The sequence below is a fragment of the Cyprinus carpio genome, unplaced genomic scaffold (genome assembly GCF_018340385.1).
Source record: "Cyprinus carpio isolate SPL01 unplaced genomic scaffold, ASM1834038v1 S000006506, whole genome shotgun sequence".
Classification (NCBI taxonomy): Eukaryota; Metazoa; Chordata; class Actinopteri; order Cypriniformes; family Cyprinidae; genus Cyprinus; species Cyprinus carpio.
Window position 1 is genome coordinate 883 of NW_024879174.1, and position 20,472 is coordinate 21,354.

The following is a 20,472-nucleotide window of genomic DNA, read 5'->3' on the forward strand; positions in this document are numbered from 1 at the left end:
CCCCTGTGAGGAGTCTGTTTTTTTTTTCCCCCCCCCCCCCCAGTCTGGTTCATTGAGAGAGATCTATACCTCAGAAAGCGATGGAAGAAGAGAGTAAATTCTTGTCCAATGAAATTATGGACAGGTGGAGAGGAAGGCGTAGTATTGCTGAGTCTACACAGAGGAGCACATGGAACAAGGACAGGAGTAATGCTAACGTGAATGACATTTCCTGTTGCGAGATGATGGCACGCCAAGACATCAATGGAAGCTGGCGAAAGTAGTTGAAAGTCATTCCAAGGAGCTGATGTGGAAGAGTCAGAAAAATCAACTGTTACTTAGTGACACAACACTGACCGTAGAAGGCACATGACAACAATATAAGGCTCGTTACTTAGAAAGGTCCAATAACAAAACAGTACTTGCTGAATCTGAATAAGTAGTTCTTAGCTACTCAATGCCAATGTTTTGGTGTATTTTGAAGGTCTATTTGTGTCATGTACAGGGCACTGTTATAAGGTTCTGTTAAACCATATGAATTTATTATTGGTAAACACACAGTGTGTGATGGTGCGGGCTGGTAAATGAAGACGTTTTTTGCAATTTTTTGAAAATACGCACTTTATTGTAGACATGGTTTAAAACCGGGTCAGCGCCGGTAAGTACCGTAAGCCAAGCACGGTGAGCAAAGAGCACATCAGCGGTGATCTAAGCGCACATGCAGTGGTGATATTACTGTAGTTTTTTTGTATTCATCCATGTTAGTGGTGTTTGCTACAACTGCGTGTGAGTTGACAGAAGGTTTTGTTTGACTGTGAGATTGCTTCTGGGAAATGACTCTGCCGTTGGTTGAGAAGCAGGCTTAAAGTGGTCAGTATTTCTCTGTATCTTTATTAGTCATTCGCTCAGTGCTAAGCCATGCTATTATGTAATTGATTGCAATGTTAATGTTGTCTGTTAGTTTTTTCTAGTTAAAATTTGTAGTGCTACCGATGTTAACAAAGTTATTGATCGCGGAAGTCCGAATGTCTGAATATAAAACCAACTTTACCCAAGTATAATTTATTTGTTTATTATATTGCTTATTTTATTAATTATTATTTTTATGGCTCATTTTTTATTTAGTACTTGTTTTTATTATTTATTTTTTGTGTATTATTTTATTTTCTACATTTTTTTTATTTTGTCACTTAATTTGTTTTTACTAATTTATTCCGTATTTTTTACTTTTTATGACCTATTTATTATTAGTTATTTTTACCTCGTGCATCCACTGCCTCTATTTAATGGTGAAGAATAAACAAATAGACTTAGTTTACAAAAATGTCTTCCTTTTTTCTGTTTCATGGTAAAAATTAATAAAATTAATAAAGAAAATAATCACAAAACAGACATCACTATTGTGACTGTGGGTGTTATCACAAACATACAAATCAATCCTCAGGGTCTATAAGCAGCCAGCAGAGGGCAGATGTCTGATTTACTTACATTTACAGTCTTTTGGCACTGAAATAAAATATTAGCAACATCGGAAAGTCCAAAGATTTATGTGGAAACACAAAAATGATATTTGAGGTCTCTCATGTACAAATTTATCCTGTTATAGTTTACTTCCACTTTTTAATCCTGGAAATGTGAAAGGGTCCATTAATTTCTCCCCAAAGGATGGAGGACAGCAGAAGAATTCTGAGGATGTTTTGAGCAAGATATTATTCACATATACATTTTAACACTGAATCTTTCTTTACTAATATTTTTTTATTGTTTCTTATTTCACACTTCATCAACAGATTTCATGAGTGAAAGCTGAATACAGTCTGGAGCTCTCATCTTCACAAAATCTTTGTTTGTTAATTATACTCAGCTGATTATACTCAGAATCCAGCAGCAGATGCATCTGCCTTTTCCTCTAAAGCTGACATTGCAACACTGACTATCGTGAAATGACCTGAACATTGTGTCAGTTTGGGAGCTTCAAGAGGAACTGAAACCTCTAAAAGTAATCACAGAATGGTCATTATTTTCCTGTGGGTCAGTGATACTCATCTGCATCAACACGTCACTAAATGCTTGACTTCATCTTCTCAGGAAGTGCTGTGCTGGTGATGAAACACTTCTGCTCTTGCTCTTCTGCGTTGAGAGAGTGTGGCATTGAGCTGATAGTTGTTGGTTTTACTTCTGCTTTGTTCTCTGCAGCTCTTTTCCACTCGTCTTGACTGCAGCTCCTCACAACTCACCAGAATGAATGAACCACACTTCAGCTGCAAAGTACAGCTGGAAGCAGGGAGCTATTACATGAAAAGGCTGTGTGTGAGGAAAGGGAACAAAAATAAGATTCAAGAACAATTCCTGAGAAAGAGGAACTTCTTTTTTCAAAGCAGAGAAACAGAGCTCCAACAACCTGCATGCACTAAAGAAAAGAAAGCGAGAAATATCTTAGAATTAATCTCTTTTCTTCCTATTTCTTGGTTTATTTCTACTGTAAAGAGTTCTGTCTCCCTCCTCATCTCTTCTCAAGTGTAGGAAATTACTGTTATTAACAGAGGGAGGTGTCTGTTTTTAGGCTGACACGGAACAGCAGTTATTTTTTATTAATGTGTGTCAGTATTATGGTCGGTGTGCACTATCTCTCATTCTCTGTAAAAGTATTTTATTATATTCTATACCTGAGATAGAAAAACTCAGCTCTGGGAGACTGCACCAGACCTCCCAGGAACTGAGGAACTTTAGCGCCCTCTTCTACACTTTCTTCTGTTTTCTGTTTCTAATATATTTGTATCCAGCTGAAGATCAGTTTCAGCAGGTTGTGCTGTGTGTAGGAGGGGTTTGTGACTTTAGCCTTACTGCTAATTCTGTTCTCTTTTTCTGGCATTTTTTGCCTTTATTGTGACAGGACAGATCAGAATTGACAGGAAGTGAAGTGTGTGTGTGTGTGTGTGTGTGTGTGGTGTGTGATCAGGAAAGTGTCCTGTGTCAGTTTGTGTTGTGTCGGGACACAATAACGGGAAAAGCTGTATGTTGACACACTGCTCACAAGACTATCAGTGTTGACTGCAGATTGTATTCTTTATTGTTCAGATTCAGTGTGATGAAATGTTAAAGTTTATGTTAAAGTATTTGGACAGCTAAGTCACACTTAAAGGGATAGTTCACCCAAAAAAATGAAAAATGCTGTCATTAATCACTTCATCATCATGTCGCTCCAAAACCCATAAGACCTCTATTCATCTTCAGAACACAAATTCAAGATCTTTTGATTAAACTGAGAGCTTTCTGACCCTCAGTAGACAGCAAGGGAAACTTGGAAGTATCTAAGACCTAGAAAACATAGTAAGGGCATCTTTTAAAATAGTCAGCTGTAATTTTAAGGAAGCTACGAGGATACTTTTTTTTTGTGCAAAGAAAATAAAAATAAATTTTATTTAACCATTTCTTCTCTTCTCTGTGTCAGTGTTTATGCACATCTATGAGTGGCTACTCTTTGGGCAAACTTATCTCATTAAAATGTATGAATCTTCATTGCATTAGACACAACAACATGTCCAACCAATGCCAACAAAATGATTCTCAAGCTTTCTTAAGAACTAACCACTTTCTTGAGACACACTTTTTCACCTCATATTTTAAGCAGGTTGTTTCCAAATATCATTTTAGTGGATGTTTGAAGTCAGTTCTGCTCAGGTTTATAGACCTTTAGAAATTATCATAAACATGTTCCACTAATGCTTGACTATCAGAAAGACTCTGGACTCCAGTTTGAAAAATACAATTATTACACATCACATTTATTATCATGTTTTATTTTGTGATAAAACATGTTTTGATATACTGCAAATATGAATATGTTGTATCAGTCTGTGTACATTGTGAACTCTGAAAGCACTGAGGTCACCTGCAGCAGTTTTCTTTTCTGCTTCACTTCAACTGAACTGAGTTTGGTTCATTTCTAATATACTTCTTGTGAAAACACCGTGTCTAAATGTGAAGTCACAATTAAGTTGATGATACCAGCGTCAAACAGGAAGTGAGGCTGTGTGCATCTCAAACACGTTGACCTCATTTGTTTAGGAGTTTTGTGGCTTGTTTTGTTCCAGTGAATAATCAGTGATGAGAAAGGTTTACTATATTTCTGCATGTAACGTGTTCACAAGTGTCTTCATACAAAAGTGAATTTTTGTGTACTATTATATAATTATGTCATGAGCACTATTTGGACAGTAATTGTGTTGTGTAAATTAATTTTTATAGACGTCAACATGAGAAATAATCATCGTCCGAATCTGTCTATAGGTACTGGCATGAAAATTGCACGATTCTAAATGAGCAAATAAACAGGTGAAGCAAACAGAGGAAACAATACAACATTAATTTGAGACACGTATGGTTATACAAACAGAAAAGCAAAAATACAAAGACGGCAAAACAAATATAACACAACGAGCAATGAAAAGCTAAACAGACAGCACTACAGAAACTGACGTCAGGTTGATGAGAATATGGTCATGTGTTGTATGTTGTGGTTGAAAGTGCTTCTCTGGGCAGCAGTGAATCCATCAGTGAATCGACTCTCGTATCGTTCATGAGTCCTGTGACGTCATTGTGTGTGTTGATGTTAAATGATGGAGAATCTCCACCATCAGTTCTCATGATGAGCTTCAAAACACAGAAAAACACTTTCAGTTCAAACTCTAGACGTGTTTCAGTGATCTGCATTGTGTTGAATGAATGGAAATGCTTCATATCTGTGTTTCTTCTGTTTTTAGTGCTGATGTCCTTCATCCACGCTGGACTCACTCAAGGTACTGTGCTGTAAATTTAACAAATTTGAATTGTTTTGTATTTTTTTATGTTTATTTGCCTACAATGCAGTGTTTTTCTCACAAGGAGGTTTTGAGTTCATAACAGTAAGTGATACAATGATACTGTAGATGATCAATATTTACTCATATGTGTATTAATACAGAGAGACCAAAAGCTGCATTGAAGGTGACTCCAGATGAGCGTGTGTTCAGAGGAGAGACAGTCACTCTCACATGTGACATACAGAGAGCAGGAGACATTCAGTGGACATACAGCTGGTTTAAATATGGAAACACTTTCTATCCACACACAACAACAACAACAGCAGAGATCAGTTTCACAGCTGATTACAGTGCTGAATACAGCTGTAGAGGAGAGAGATCAGACTCACAGAGATCAGACATCAGTGCTGCTGTTACACTGACTGTATCAGGTGAGTGTTCATGTTCACATCATGTTTAATGATCATTAAAACAATATTTGTTACTCCAGGGTGAATAAGTTTAGCAATATAGTTCTGACTGATTTAACTGAACTGAATGTATGTAGAAAATTATTTGCTGAAATAATTACACTAACAGCAACACTGAAATAACAGCACACAGTATATCTATCAGTCAGATACATGTGAAAGTTGCAGTTTTTACTGTAACCCTGTGCATTTTCTTTCAGAAAAAAAAAATAGAATCATCATGTAGGTATACGTTATAAATTGCCCAGTATATAAAAATATCTTATGAATAGTGCCATTCAGTTTCAATCATCACTGAAAACATTCATCTGAGAAAAAGAAATAAATAAATAAACCAGGCATTTTTCTCTTTCTTTCTTTCTTTCTTTCTTTCTTTCTTTGAGTTAGTTGTACTTGGTGAAATCACGGCCACCTTTTATGAAGCTAGTTACACTTAAGCCTGTGTTATACTTTCCTCGTCCGTGAGTCCGCTAGTGTCCGCTATGGTATGCATGACATATAAATCGTCATCGGAGAGTGTGCGCGGAGGCTCTGAGCGGACATCCACGTGCCTCCCAAGTGCGCGCGGTCAGTAGGCTTCAAAAGCACCAACTGCACATGCGCAGACTGTGTGAAGAAGCCGGTTGATACTCAAACCTGTACAATCCGTCGATAAAACAATATAAAGACAGCCAGATGTGCAATAATTCTGGCCAGTTGTTTGTTCACATGTTTGTTGTGGAGCGGACCATCAGCATATTCTTTCGGTAGTATAAATACAAGTAGTCTGTGTCCGCGCTGTCTGTGTACGCGTCCGGATTGCCATTGAGGAAACTATAGCATAGGCTTTGCATAGAGTCCAGTTGTTCATGAGAATGAAAATTGCATTTTTTTAACTAAAGTCTCTTTAAACTCTCAGGACTCACATCCACATTTTAAAGTCACACGGAAACAGAAGTAGCAATCTTCTGTATTCTTGATGATTATGAAAAAATAAAAATAAAAAAGGAAGGCAGGACTTGGTTTTGTCCATCACTTGTCAGTGTTTGTTGAGTGTATTCTGAGACTCAACACCAGAGGCAGATATGAATGTGAGCTTGCAGTCGACTGTAAGAAAGAGGCAGTTTAAGCCAGGGGCACAAAACTCTGTTACCTGTAGTTCTCAAATAAGCCTGAAGGACTTGATTAGTGTCACTCCTGCCAGCTGTAGTGTGTATAATAGCCACAAGAGGGCACTCTTTCTGTCTTTGTTTTCTTATCATGGACTGCATTTCCCATCACCCATTGCCCGGACTCATCTTGCCTAATTACTTTCATTTGTTGCTCATTATCTTGTTAACTCACACTGACTAAACCTGGGGCTCTATTCACACACACACACACACACACACACACACAAATCAGTTTTCATAAGTAGCTGTAAAAGTTCTTTAATTAGAGTACTTCTTAAAACCTATTCACAAAGCTGCGAGACCCATTTTTACTAAAGAAATGGGAGAAATCTTAAGCTAAGGAAATTGCAGGGTTAACCTTTTTGATATAGATGATGTCATTAAAGGGTTAGTTCCTGTGTTTTATTCACCCTCGAGCCATTTAGTGTATATGACTGACTTCTTTCAGACGAATCTAATCGTACTCATATTAAAAACTGTCCTCAGCTCTATCATTGAAGTGGACAGGTGTTTCTGTTCAACAGTCTAAAACACGTTAAATAAAGCGAATGCATCCGTAATAAAACGTGCCTCACACGGCTCCAGGGGGTGAATGAAGGCCTTCTGTGGCAAATACATGTGTTTTTTTCAGAAAAATATCCATATTTCAAACATAATACAACATTTTTTTTCTCACTTCTGCTCACAGTACCACTGTCGTATGTGGAAGCAGTACATGTACAACGTCAGCGTTGAGTGATTAGTGACGAACATGGAGAGAGAACAAAACAAAATGCCGGTCATGAATTAGAAGCACAAAACGAGGATTTGTTCAGAAAAATGTTGGAGGATTTCGATATAAAGCCAAGAGGAGACTGGTTTTCCTTTGCTAAAGTAAGGAAACTTTGCTCCCTTAAACAAACTCGTGAGACTAGTATATCTCAGAGTCGAGTGCGACGCATACATCTTACGTCATCCACCAGAACACTTCTGCATACGACAGTCAGAAGAAGTGAGAGAAAAGTGTTTATTACATTAGACATATGGATATTTTTCTTACAACAACATATAGATTCACTACAGGAGGCCTTTATTCACCCCCTGGAGCCATGTGAGACATGTTTTATTAAGGATACGTGCACTTTATTTAACATGTTTTTGGACTGAACAGAAACACCTGTCCACTGCGATGATAAAGCTGACAAAAGCCAGGACAATTTTTAATATAACTACGATTAGATTCATCTGAAAGAAGAAAGTCATATACACCTAGGATGCCTCAAGGGTGAGTAAAACACAGGCTATTTTTAATTTTTGCATGAACTAACCCTATAAGCTTACTTGGCTGAGAGGACATAGGTATCTGTCAGTGGTGTAGCAGCTTTACATGGCTGCTCGTTCTAGCATTAACCTAGAGAAATGTGCACTACTGAGTGCTTGTGAAGAAGCTATTAGTGCACAAAGGTGCCAGCGATCACTGGTGTTTTTTCCTGATTTCCTGTTGTGGAAACTGCAAAATCTGCCAGGATTTTTGTTCATACAGATAAGAGTAATACATCATCCTACTTTCATGTGTGTACACTTGCAATATTAACAAAACATTGTGGTTTTGTAAAATAAAGAAAACAAACATAATGTGCTTTCTGCTGTCTCCGTCACTGAACTGGAGCGTTTCATAAAAATGAAAAAAAACTTTTTTTTTGGTTTACTGTCACATTCATTCATTATGTGTTTGAGCGTGGAAAAGGGTATAAAGGCTCACTGTGGTTTACCTCTTGCCTAACTTGTACATAAAAAGAAGGACATAATTCAACTAAAGGAAAATGATTGGGAATTGTTTCTAAAATGTTTATGTTGCGAGGCGAATTATTGGCAACAGCGATTTTAGGATGATTTGTGATTTAGTCTTGACTATTTTTAACTTTTCACAGATTTAGAACCTGATTTTAGTTTTAAAACACTTTGTTAAATACTCTAAAAGTAAAAATGTAGGAGTCTTAAAATTCGGACTGACACACCCATTATTTTTAAGAGTTTCTTCTAGATCTGCAAGTTAGGAGCTACTTTTAACCTCAAGATGTTTTGTGAATATGGTCTCTGATGGATTCTGACTCTCATTGTGAAGTCTTCTTTGTGTTTTACACTGCATTTCTGAGCTCTCTCTGGTTTTCATGTCATGGTTTTAATCTTCTGCCTGGTTTCCTGGATTTCCCTGTTTATCTGTGTTCCTGTAGCTCAAGTGGTAGAGCATTGCGTTACGATGCGCAAGGTTGGGGTTCGATTCCCCGGGAACACATGATAGGTAAAAATTGATAGTCTGAATGCACTGTAAGTCGCTTTGGATAAAAGTGTCTGCTAAATGCATAAATTTAATTTAAATTTAATTTAATTTAAATTTAATTTAATTTAATCTGTGTTTTAACTGTTGTTTCTATTGTTTGCGATTACATTTGTGGATTACCCCTTAATAAAGCTGGATTTGGATCTTTAACCCAATGTTTAGAGCAGGGATTCATTACGAGGAGCAGAATCAGTTGTGTTTGGGTCATTCCACGAAATCGGTGCCTTTTGCATCCCTAAGAAATAATCAAACATAGATTTAATAACAACAACAAATTAATTAATTAAATTTAAATCTTTTTATTGGTTTCCCCTGATTTCATGTCATCCCTGTTACCCTCATCAAAAACCCTTGTAAAATAATGTACATTCAAGTATCATCACTTCTAGAGGTCACATCATCCTCAGTGAGGATTCCTAAACTTAAACACAAGCATGCTTTCAATTTCTATAATATTCTATTTGTGATGATTTATGAGGCTTGACTGAGGGGAGGGGCATGCAGTGTCACTGTTACCATTTTTAAAATGTACATTTTAACAATTATTACATTTAATATAATCAATATCTACAAGTAAAATCCTTTCAAACTGTACAACATGTGCCTTTGTGAACTTGACTATTAGCTGGAAACAAGGAAATTAGTTTGAAATGTTCAAACCTGTTATTGTCATCCCTGTTACTTTTCAGGGTAACAGGTTTTGACATTTGGGTAACAGGGATGACACAGATTAGGTGTCCCCCTGTTTTTAAAGACTGTCTGTGTAAAATGCAAACATGTTTAAAGGTCACCTGGGTGTACTGTTCCTATATCATGCAGTGGCATATGAGCATGAGTTACATTTTAGTTACTGATGAGTTGTTCGTGAACGCGCTGGCTCTAAGAGCCAATTCTTTGTAGTGAACATGAAGAGCCGACTCTCGTCGGGGGAGAGACAAATTTTCAGCCTTCTATTTCAGCCCAGTTTAGCAATCGTGAATGGTTTGTGTGTTGGTAAGCAATTTTTTATTCAGTGTTATCATAAAAGCCTTATTTTTATGCATATTTCGTTACCCAAAAAAAAAAAAAAACACACACATGTGGCAAATTACATGGGAGGACTTGGGTTGGGATGGGGTGGATTTGGGTGGTATTTTTTGGGGTGGCATGGGGTGGATTAGTGGTAAAGGCCAGGTACAGCGACAGAGAGAGACGGGAGCCCGATAAGCACAAGCGTGTTGGTTAAGGGAGGAAGACAATGCATTGCTGTAACATCGGTCCCCTCAAACAGAGTCTTCTCAAAACCAGCACAAATAATCACAGAGAGGAGAAATCGCATCAGCACATCCAAGCTGAGACATCTGATATTTCTGAATGCCATCCGGCACTAAAGAATAAAGTGTCTTAATGTTAAGATTTTTTCCTTTATTTGTTTGATTTGTTTGCTGTGGTTGCTGTGGCTCTGTGTTCAATTGTTCAATTAAAGTTTTATTAAAATGTTAAATAATAGTAACTGTTTTTTTTTTTTTTGTTACGAAAAATGCATAAAAATAAGGCTTTTAAGAAAACACAATAATAATAAAAAAAATTCTTACCAACATACAAACCATTCACAATTGCTAAATTGGGCTCAAATAGAAGGCTCCGAGTGATACTAAATGAAGAGCCATTTGGGAGCTTTAAGAGCAGAATCTTTGAAAAGAGACGGATTTCACATCACTAATTTTAGTTACTATTATTAGTATTGTTACTATTACTGTTGTTGTAAATGACCATTTTCCAACCTCATTTTTTTATAATGCATCCATGTAAATTCATTTACAAACAGCAGCAGCGAGGTGAGTGCAGACCTTCACCCCAGTCTTGCAATGTTCAAGAAAGTCAAAAACTTGGTTTCAGATGATCACAGAAAGACCAAGATCTGATCATCTTCCTTGACTAATAATTGAACCAGATCAGTATTTGAAGTTCTGTCAGGGGACACAGACAAAAAGATGGATGCATTTCTAATTGCAATACCCTTAAAACATTAGATCTCTAATGTGCTAAATCTACAATGATCTGACTTAAACTGAAAAATTTACTGTTTACTATTGTCATACAACTATGCTAAGTAAGGGCAAAACAATATAATGCAGTTTAAAATTGTAACTGTACAGTATTATGTAAACAAATATGTGCAGTGTGCTGAAGAATGTGTCCTATCATCCCTGTCAGGCCTGTGAATATGACGTCAATCCTGTTACTGTCATTAATTTCATTAAAAATTGTAACAATTATATTTGATACAGCCTTCCAGGTTTTTCTATTGTAACTTTAACTATATTTTATTTTGGACAAAGCCTTTTTTATCTCTCTTGTAAAAATATATTTTTCTTAAATGACATTTGGTCACCCTCCAAAATTAGGATGTTCTTGTCATCTGAATGACAAATATAAAAATGTTAAAGGGGTCATCATATGCCCATTTTCCACAAGTTGATATGATTCATTAGGGTCTTAATGAAAAGTCTGTAACATGGTTTGGTTAAAATTTCTCAATGGTAGTGTAAAACAACAGTTTTTACCCTGTCAAAAACAGCTCTGTTCATAGCAAGCCGTTTCCTTGCATGTCGCTTTAAATTCTAATGAGCTCTGCTGACCCCGCCCCTCTCTTCCCAGCTGCTCTCTGAGAGACGGTAAACTTTAGCCGCATTCATCGTGAAACGTGCTAACTAGCACATTATTAGGAAAGTGTAAGGGAAACAGGTCAATTTAGCTCAAAGGGAATCGAGGTTGCTGGTTTTGTGTTGGTGAGGAGTTGTGGGCTGGTTGAAGTTTTAGACGGGCACTCGAGCTCGGACTTGGAGACACTGTGTTTAGCAAAACTTAACCCAGAACACGAAACTCTCAAGGGAAAAGAAAATAAACTAAAGTAAAAGAATAGAAGTAAAGTTTCACGAGTCTAGGTGGTTTCTTCTCATCGTGGCTAAGTAGCAGCAGGCGTGCAGACTGAAGCACACTGGAACAGCGCTCAAAGAACGCAAAATGTAATGACAAAAAGCATGGCTAAAAGTGATGACTAAAAGCAAATTAAAGATAGAGCCAAATTTTGATGGTGTCATGAGTATTAAACTGGCCTTTCGGCAGCACCCAGAGTTGTCTTGACCAATAGATATTGTCTTTGTCGGGGTGGTTGATGTTTCTCATCCCGTTCATAAATCTTATGTTATCTTATCAATCCCTGGTTTTCTGAATTTTCCCGCTCTTGCAAGGTATAATTTTGACATGATGCTTAAACAAGAATATGGTATATTTGACAAATACTGATTGTCAGAAACGTTTTCAAGCAAGAGATTCAAAACCACACACATATAAAACATGAATATGAAATCCATTAAGCATGCAATAGTTATTTAAAAAAGACATTACACAGTAAGTGATTAGAAACTGATAGGAAAATACAGCGGGTTACATATATGATACAGAGTGAAAGCAATGGACTGATATTAGTTTCTAAGTCTTTGAGTTCATTTTGGTGCATCTACATCTGTTAAGGTGGTTTCTGTGCATTCTTTGACATAAGGACGTTCTGTGGGAACCAGAGGTTAAAGGTCCCCCTTAAAGGAATTTCAGTCTTGTTCTTTTTCTTCTAGGTGGGGAAGTCAATCCAAGAATCTCTTGTGATCATGATTACTATCTATGGATTTACATGTGATAGTCATGCTGTGCATCTCTTTGACCATTAATCTTGATTACTTGCCCCAAATTTCCTTTCCGAATTGGAATTATCAATAATTGTTCTTTTGTTCTAATGTTGAAAGCTGTTCAAGCTGCTAGTTAGTGGCCTTGCTTCCGAATGTGGCGCTATGATTTGATTTACTACATCCTGTTGTCTTGAGCCTTTGTGTGGAATTCGGCTCCTCATGTTTCAACCATGCTCCAGATCGAATCTTTAATTTGTCTGATTCGGGTCTGATATCTTTAATTTGTCTGATTCGGGTCTGATACACACACCATGGTTCTCTTTCGGGAGTAAATGATGACTGCTGTGCAGAGGTGGAAAGTAACAAATTACATTTACTCGCATTACTGTAATTGAGTAGCTTTATTGTGTACTTCTACTTTTTAAAGTAATTTTTAAAATCTATAATTTTACTTATACTTAAGTATATTTTGTTTGAAGTATTGTACTTCGCTACATTTTAAAACACATTAATTACTGAGTAAAAAAAAAAAAACAAAAAAATGTTCCCCTAGAAACTAGGCTACTGCAGTAGGCTAAATAAGGGCAGGAGAGCACTGGCAGCTAAAATCCCAAGACAAAGAATGCAGAACGGACAGACAAGGCGTTATGGTGCACTCCCATCTTAAAGCTTAAACCTCGCCAGATATTCCCGCTGAAGTAGAACTTGAAGGACATGGAAAAAACCCCCTGGCCATATTTATGCTCTATTATGCAGTTTAAGCTGTGTTTGCCTAGGGAGACCAAGCCAGCAGCTTATAAAATCTCGTCTTCGAGATTGTGATTTTGATTTTGAATTTTGATGTAGGGTTAATGTTAATGCTTTGTTTGTTTGGTTGTTGGTTGAAGTGAAGCCATGACAGTTTAGCAAAAAGTTTTGATCTCGACATCAAACACTGGTGTAGCTAAAAGGACATATATATCGCCTGTGATAATATCGTATTGTTTTAACGACAGCGCGCATTTTGGATTATCAGTATTTTGCCAAAAACCAAACGAAACACTCCTACAGAGTGCCGTGAAGTCTAGTAGGTTAGACTAGTGCAAGCGATCATTTAAAGTGTTCTTTCACTGTGTGATTCAGTCTGTTAAAATGCATTTAGAATGATCACAAAATTATATAAAAAATATAGACATTTTCTCCAAAAATCAGCATGATTACATATAGATTTTTTTTTTTTTTTTACAACAGTTCAATAAACAAGAAATTAATTAAGAGACTCGCGTTTTAGACACCAGATTGCATGTTTTTGCTCTATTTCGACAACATAAATATTTCCAAACACAGCCACCAAAGCACAATTTTGTGTCTCTGAGCAACATGACAGTGTTTCGTTCCTGAATGAATCAACCGTTTAAATGATTCGGTTCAATTGCAGTGACTCACTTATTAACAGTGACTTGCTGAATCCTACTGGCTGTATTAATGTCACATTTAAACGAGTATTCAACATTTTGTCTTGTATATCAAAACATTATTATCTGTAACTACAGGATAAATGCATTCATGTCCATCATTAAACGGTGTGTAATCTAAATGGCACTTCAGATGAAGCTTCTGTGTTTCTTCTGCATTGAAAAAAATAATTTTGTTGATACTGATTTAATTTGCCTGGCAACAGCCCAAATGTCTTATTATTCTAAATAACTGATTCCTTTAATTAAAAACAACTCGTTTGAGATTTATAGGCCTGGGTGTCAAACTCAGTTCCTGGAGGGCCGCAGCCCTGCAGAGTTTAGTTCTAACCCTGCTCCAGCACACATACCATGTAGTTTTCAAATAAGCCTAAATGATTAGATTAGCTGGATCAGATGTGTTTAATTAGGGTTATATCTAAACTGTGCAGGGCTGTGGCACCCTTGGTCCCATTTTTGCCTCCCTCCCACTGTTAAAATGTAACTAAGTAATTTTTACTCTGAGTAAATTTTAAATGAGCTACTTTTTACTTTTATTTGAGTAGATTTTTAGATTGGTACTTTTACTTGTACTGAAGTAAAATTTCATGAATGTAATGGTACTTTTACTTGAGTAGAATATTTTTGTACTCTTTCCACCTCTGCTGCTGTGTTGATTATTACATCCAACAACAGAACACCTCAATCACTTAGGAGCCATTCTTGTCTACATCTGCTCCGGCGGTGAAACAATAGCAGACTGATGACAGTCACTCAGGGCGGAGCTAAGGCAAAACGCTAGTGTCAATCAACTATCGTGGGAGGGGCCTGTCTGCATGACGTCATCTGAGAAGGGGTTGATTTAAGAAAGGGGTAATGGTTTAACAAGATTAATAAAAAAAACACTGGGTGGATCTTTATTATTATAGGGTGGTTGTGTACACACACTGCCAACACACATTTATGTTCAAACTATTTGTAAAAGTGCATGTCACATCCGATGACCCTAATCTATTAAACTATAGTAGCAGCTTGTGTCGGTAACAGGGTTGACAAAAATACTAAAACATGAGGGGTAGAAAATCCGTTAACATCATTCGTTCTTTCGTTTTTCCTAGTGAAACCAAAATGAAAAAAAAAAAAATTTTTTTTTTTTTTTTTTAATGGCTGAAAAATGGATAGCAGCTTCGTTTTCTGATTTTCAATTTTGTTTTTGATCTGAGTACGGTGAGGAAGTAGATGGAGTCGTCCTTGAGCAGTTCGTTCATTTTGAATCTTTAATGTGACTCGTGGTACTGAATCATCTGGGGTGATTCGTTCAGTCACGCATGCCGCAAATTCTATATGTTCTGTACTCAGGTTAGTCTAGTTCACCTGTTTCAGTCAATGCAGTCTGAGCCGGAAGAGAATTGATTATTTCTTTAATTTATTAATGCCAAAGGTACCAAAGATAAAAGTACAAAGAATGTCAATATTTTTTTGGCATGCAATTATTAAATAGTGATACAGTAAAATGGTATGAAAATGACCACAGTGGTACTTAGGGGCACGTAGAACAAAGAGTCTGCTGGAAGTTACAGAGAAAACAATTTGATTTATTTCTCAATGAATTTCAAATGTAGCAAGGTGTATTGTGAGAAATGGCATTTTTCATGATTTTGCATGAAGTTATTAAGAATGACTGAAGTAAAATATGAAAGTACCACAGTGGTATGTATGGACATGTACAACAAAAACTAACAATTTATTTATATATTTTTTGTTTATTTTGCTCTTTATTTTGTCATGCAATTATTAAATAATGAAACAGTGAGATGACATGAAAACAGTTTGGTTTTGTCTTTTTTAATAATTTTTCCCCCTCACTTTATGTTGATTTTCTCCACATAAGCAGGATACAGCATACAATGGTACAGACTGAATGATAACATGCACTTATAACGCAAACGAGAATGAATTCCGTCATTCTTAATAAAATAATTAAATAAATAAATAAATAATCCATGGATCCAACTGAGGATTTAGAATAATGTTAAATACTCGTAGAAGACAGTTGTACAAAACATAATCCAAATTAGCCATTGTTTGGCAGCATTCCACACATAAAAAAAGTATACAGCTTTAATTACAAAAATACATAAATAAAACCACATAATTATAGTAAAATAAATGGTAAAGAAACTTAAATAGAAGCCAGTGAATATGAATATGGATATGAATAAACACTGACAACCAAAAGGAGGATTTACTAAAAGAAAGAAGGCGGTAGCGTCTTGGAACACGCTCGCCTTTTAATCTGCCGCGCGATATGAGCTTGAGCACCAGATGGAATGACTGCAGTGTGGAACTCATTTTTTTTTTTTTCCGGCATGAGTTTTTCACCCTACAAAAAAAAAGCTGTCTTACTAGTGTGCAAATTCTTCAACCCATGGCAAGCCGAATTGACTTTTATTCATTCGCAGGCTCTGTTCTGATATCAACAATTCACTTTTCACGAGTTTAAAATGTTACTTGATATCAGGAATTAGATTTTACTCGTAAAAATTGCATTTTTGATATCCAACAATAAATTTCCATAGTAACAATGTTAATTCTTGATATCACAATTAAGTTTCAATAGTAACAAGGTTAACTTATGATATCAGAATTAGATTTCTTATCTAGTAACAATTGATTTTTGATATCAGCAATTGTATTTCAATAGTAAATGGCACCATAGGATGCCATTCAAAGTTAATTGGTGATATACAAGAAGTGATTTCTTACTAGTAAACAAACCTGATTTTGATATCAGTAAGCACGTGGTTACTAGTCAGACATCGATTCTTGAATCAACCATTGAATTCTGATGTATTCAAACAATGTTAAATTCTTGATATCAAAATGAATGTCTTGATAAATTACAACAATTTAATTGGCACTAGTGACACTGTTCATTCGATATAATGAGTAGAGTGTTATAGAAGGGGGAAAGCCATTTTAGATATCAGAAATTTACCCTCAATCTGTTGATATCAGAAATAAATTTCAGATATCAGAAAGGAACATGGTCACTAGCAGGGCCGCCATTTAAGAATTATAAGGGGCCCCTGGGCTTTCTCTTGAGGGGCCTTCCAGGGCTCGACATTAAGGCGGCCCAATGCCCGAGGCTAGTGTGATTCTCGTTATTTTGTTTTGTGTTTCAAACGAAAAAACAAACTATCAAAACGTACACGGACCCTAAATCCGTGTATCAGTCGTTCTTTCGTTTTTCTAATTGAAACCAAAAATAAAAAAATAAAAAAAACGACTTGATTTTTTTTAAAATCTGTTTCCAAAACCAAAATGAAAAAACGGATAACGCTTCATTTTCCGATTTTCAATTTTGTGCTAATATCAAAAATCTAAAAAACGGATAACGAGCGTGTGCGTTTGTAGTCCGTGTACTTGGTGGCCAACGGATTTTCGTTTTAAAAGGAAAAAAACAAAAACGAAAAACGGCTTGTTTCCCAATTTCTGAGCCCATGTTAACGGATCAGAGCGTTCACACTGCACGCGGAAAAAGGCTAGAAATAAAAACGTGTGAAAATAATTAATATCTAGCACATGAGCATAGAGAGAGTTGTGAGTGCACAGGACGCTGTTTGAGTGAGAGGAGACAGGTTTTAAGTGCGCGCACTCTCTCTAGGCGAGAGCAGCGTCTATCTGAGCACGCGCATCTGGTTTTGTGACAAAGCAAAGGAAATCTGCGTGGGTGTGGGTGGATTCGCGCTCGTGCATTAATTTAATGTGTTTTCGCGTTACAATAATGCACTCTCTCTGCACCGCATACACATACTATATACGCACTGCTGACGGAGTATGTGTGAACCTGTATAATGTATAACAAATCTATTTCAACACCTGAGGCACGCTACAATGAGCTCTATGACCAATGCATACCAAAAATTTAAAAAAGTCCCTGGACACAAGATTTATTTATTTATTTATTTATTTTTTGGCCCTAAGTCTAAATTTTCCCTTTAGCTACACCTTTACTATAGTGGATTATTTCTGACTTATGTACTGTTCTAGAGACATGCTTACAACTTTTTGAGAAATAAAAGCTCTAAGTACTTGGTTTTCTTTTGGAAAAAATAGATTTCCAGTACATCCTAGATAAATTTACTTGGCTATAAAAGCACATATCTGTGTGTCTCAAAAGTAGCAGAATTAAAATCAGGAAATCATAAAATTGATTAAAGAAATCTTGACAAGTTTTTTTTTTTTGTCCCACATATCCTTTTGGCCTAGTTTCAAATTTCCAATAAATACAGTTAACAATATAGCTTGAGTACTAAGTTATTAAACCCAACAATAGCTGGGCTACATCTTTGTAGTGTATCGCGACAAACATATGTGTGTTTGGTTGTGGGTGGGCCGAAGTTGAAAAGGCTAGAACCACTGGTCTACAGGTTTATTTGTATGTGGATATAGCGAGGTCAATAGCATCGGGTCAGGGACTTTATGGGGCAATTAAGAAATGTTATACAGTAAAGTAAGATGACAATCCCCACACTGATACCTGGGAAGATGTAGAAAAATAATGAGTTTTTAAAAGAAGAGTTTTTTTGAAGAAAACAATTAGATTTTACCTTTTTATGGATTTTTAAAATGTGAGCATTGGTCATGATTTGGTAAGCAATCATTAAACAATTATACAGTAAAGTAAGATGACAATCACCACAGTCTTACCTGGGAAGATGTAGAATAAGAATCTGATGGAGTTTGCAGAAAACAATTTGATTTTCATTTTTTAATGAATTTTCAAATATGAGTGAATAGTGAAAAAGAAAGCATGTTGCATGAATTCGGCATGAAATTATTAAAGAATGATACAGTAAAATGATATGAAAATGACCACAGTGGTACTTGGTGTCATGTAGAACAAGAGTCTGGTGGAGTTTGCAGAAAACTATTTGAAATTATTTTTTTTTTATGAATTTTCAAAATTTCAGTGTATTGTGGGAAAGATGGCATTTTCCATGATTTTGGCATGCAATTATTAACAAATTATACAGAAAAATTATATGAAAATCACCACAGTGGTATGTATGGATATGTACAATAAAAACTATTTATTTATTTATTTTTTCATGCAGCTCAGATCTTCAGACTCGTTGCTGTATAACTGGTCAGACTTTTACCTTCTCAAAAAATCCTAGTGACTTTTGTTATCTGAGCAATGAAGGCATTAACACTTAATGTCCACTAGAGGGGGCGACAGGTTTTAAAAGTCCAGTCTACTCTTTTTCTGTTTACATCAGTTTAAATGACAAATAAATACATGAATTTCATGTGTACTGCCATGAATATGCCATATCTGTGTACAAGAATAAACTTCACACTTCAAGCTGTACAACTACTTAAAACTTCCCATTCCCATCCAAATTTATTTTAAGATATAGTTTATTCACACTGGTTTATGCATTTAATGTTTGTCCATCTGGAACTTTTATTTTTCATGAGCTGTATATTTTAAGATGTACTCTGTGTTGATAAATCACATGCACTGAATGTAAAGAGCTAATGTCTGGACTCTCAGTCCTGCAAAGTTCAGCTACCCCGAATAAACACACCTAAGCTAAGCAAGGTCTTCAGGATCAGTAGCAATGTCCAGCCAAGTGTGTTGGAACTGAACTCTGCAGAACGTGGTTCTCCAGGTTCAGGAATAGGTTTTAAATCTATAAATGAATTTGTACAGTTGGGTGTCTGCATGCAGAGGTGTACGTCAGTAAGTACAACGGAAAAATGTAATCTGTACAAATTTTATTTAATCTTCACAAAACATGCAAACAAAACTGCAATGTTTTAGAAAACTATCACATTTGCACATACCCCGTTTGACCTTACTGACTGAACAAATTTTACTGTAGAAAAAGCAGACTGTTTTACACAGAATAACACAAAACTCTTAGTGACTTCAAGAACTTTGGATAGGGCTGCAACTTCTGTGATGACAAAATCTCTAGATCTGCATTTGGGGCACTGCCTTGAGATCCTCCATCCACCTTACTTTTAACACACCTCCCGCAGGCATGGGGAGTGAGGCTACAGGTTCTTCAATGATAGCTGAAGTGAGGGGGATATACCTAGCTCAATGATATTGTATAATATAAAAACAACATTAACTACCGTAGCTGGTGCTAAATTAAAAATAATTATGTTTTGGAAAAACAGCAAGTCAAATGTAGAACAGAGGGCCACACACTTTGCAATTGAATGTAGCGTGAATAAGGACTAAGACATAGGTAATACCCATATTTACATTGTTTTTAGCAATTCATATTTTGTTCTTCCTTCTATTTTACTGTGTTTTTGGTTAGGATATTTAAAGATGCAGTTTTTTTTTTTTTTTTTTTGCAGTGGTGCATCACTTCTGCCTCCAACAGCTCCTCGATTTGCGATTTGAGGTTATTGAAAACAGAGGGATCAGCATCTCTGGTGGACTATAATATTATATATATATATATATATATATATATATATATATATACTATATATATATATATATATATATATATATATATATCTATACTCTCTTTATCTCCAGAAAAATTAAGGGAACACTTTGGAACTCAATGCATGATCTAATTGGACAGACAGATCAATATCCCTTAAGTTCAACTGATTT

At 36.0% G+C, this 20,472-nt stretch overlaps 1 protein-coding gene across 1 annotated transcript in view; it reads left to right on the top strand.

Moving 5' to 3' along the window:
* Positions 1-2,602: 2,602 nt before the first annotated feature.
* The window catches only part of LOC109081648 (B-cell receptor CD22-like), a 22,829-nt gene continuing 4,959 nt past the window's right edge, over positions 2,603-20,472 (top strand). The window contains exons 1-3 of the mRNA XM_042754392.1: positions 2,603-2,618; positions 4,743-4,778; positions 4,943-5,212. Coding sequence (XP_042610326.1) covers positions 4,748-4,778; positions 4,943-5,212 — 301 coding nt within the window. The 5' untranslated portion in view covers positions 2,603-2,618; positions 4,743-4,747. The remainder of the gene's footprint in view (positions 2,619-4,742; positions 4,779-4,942; positions 5,213-20,472) is intronic.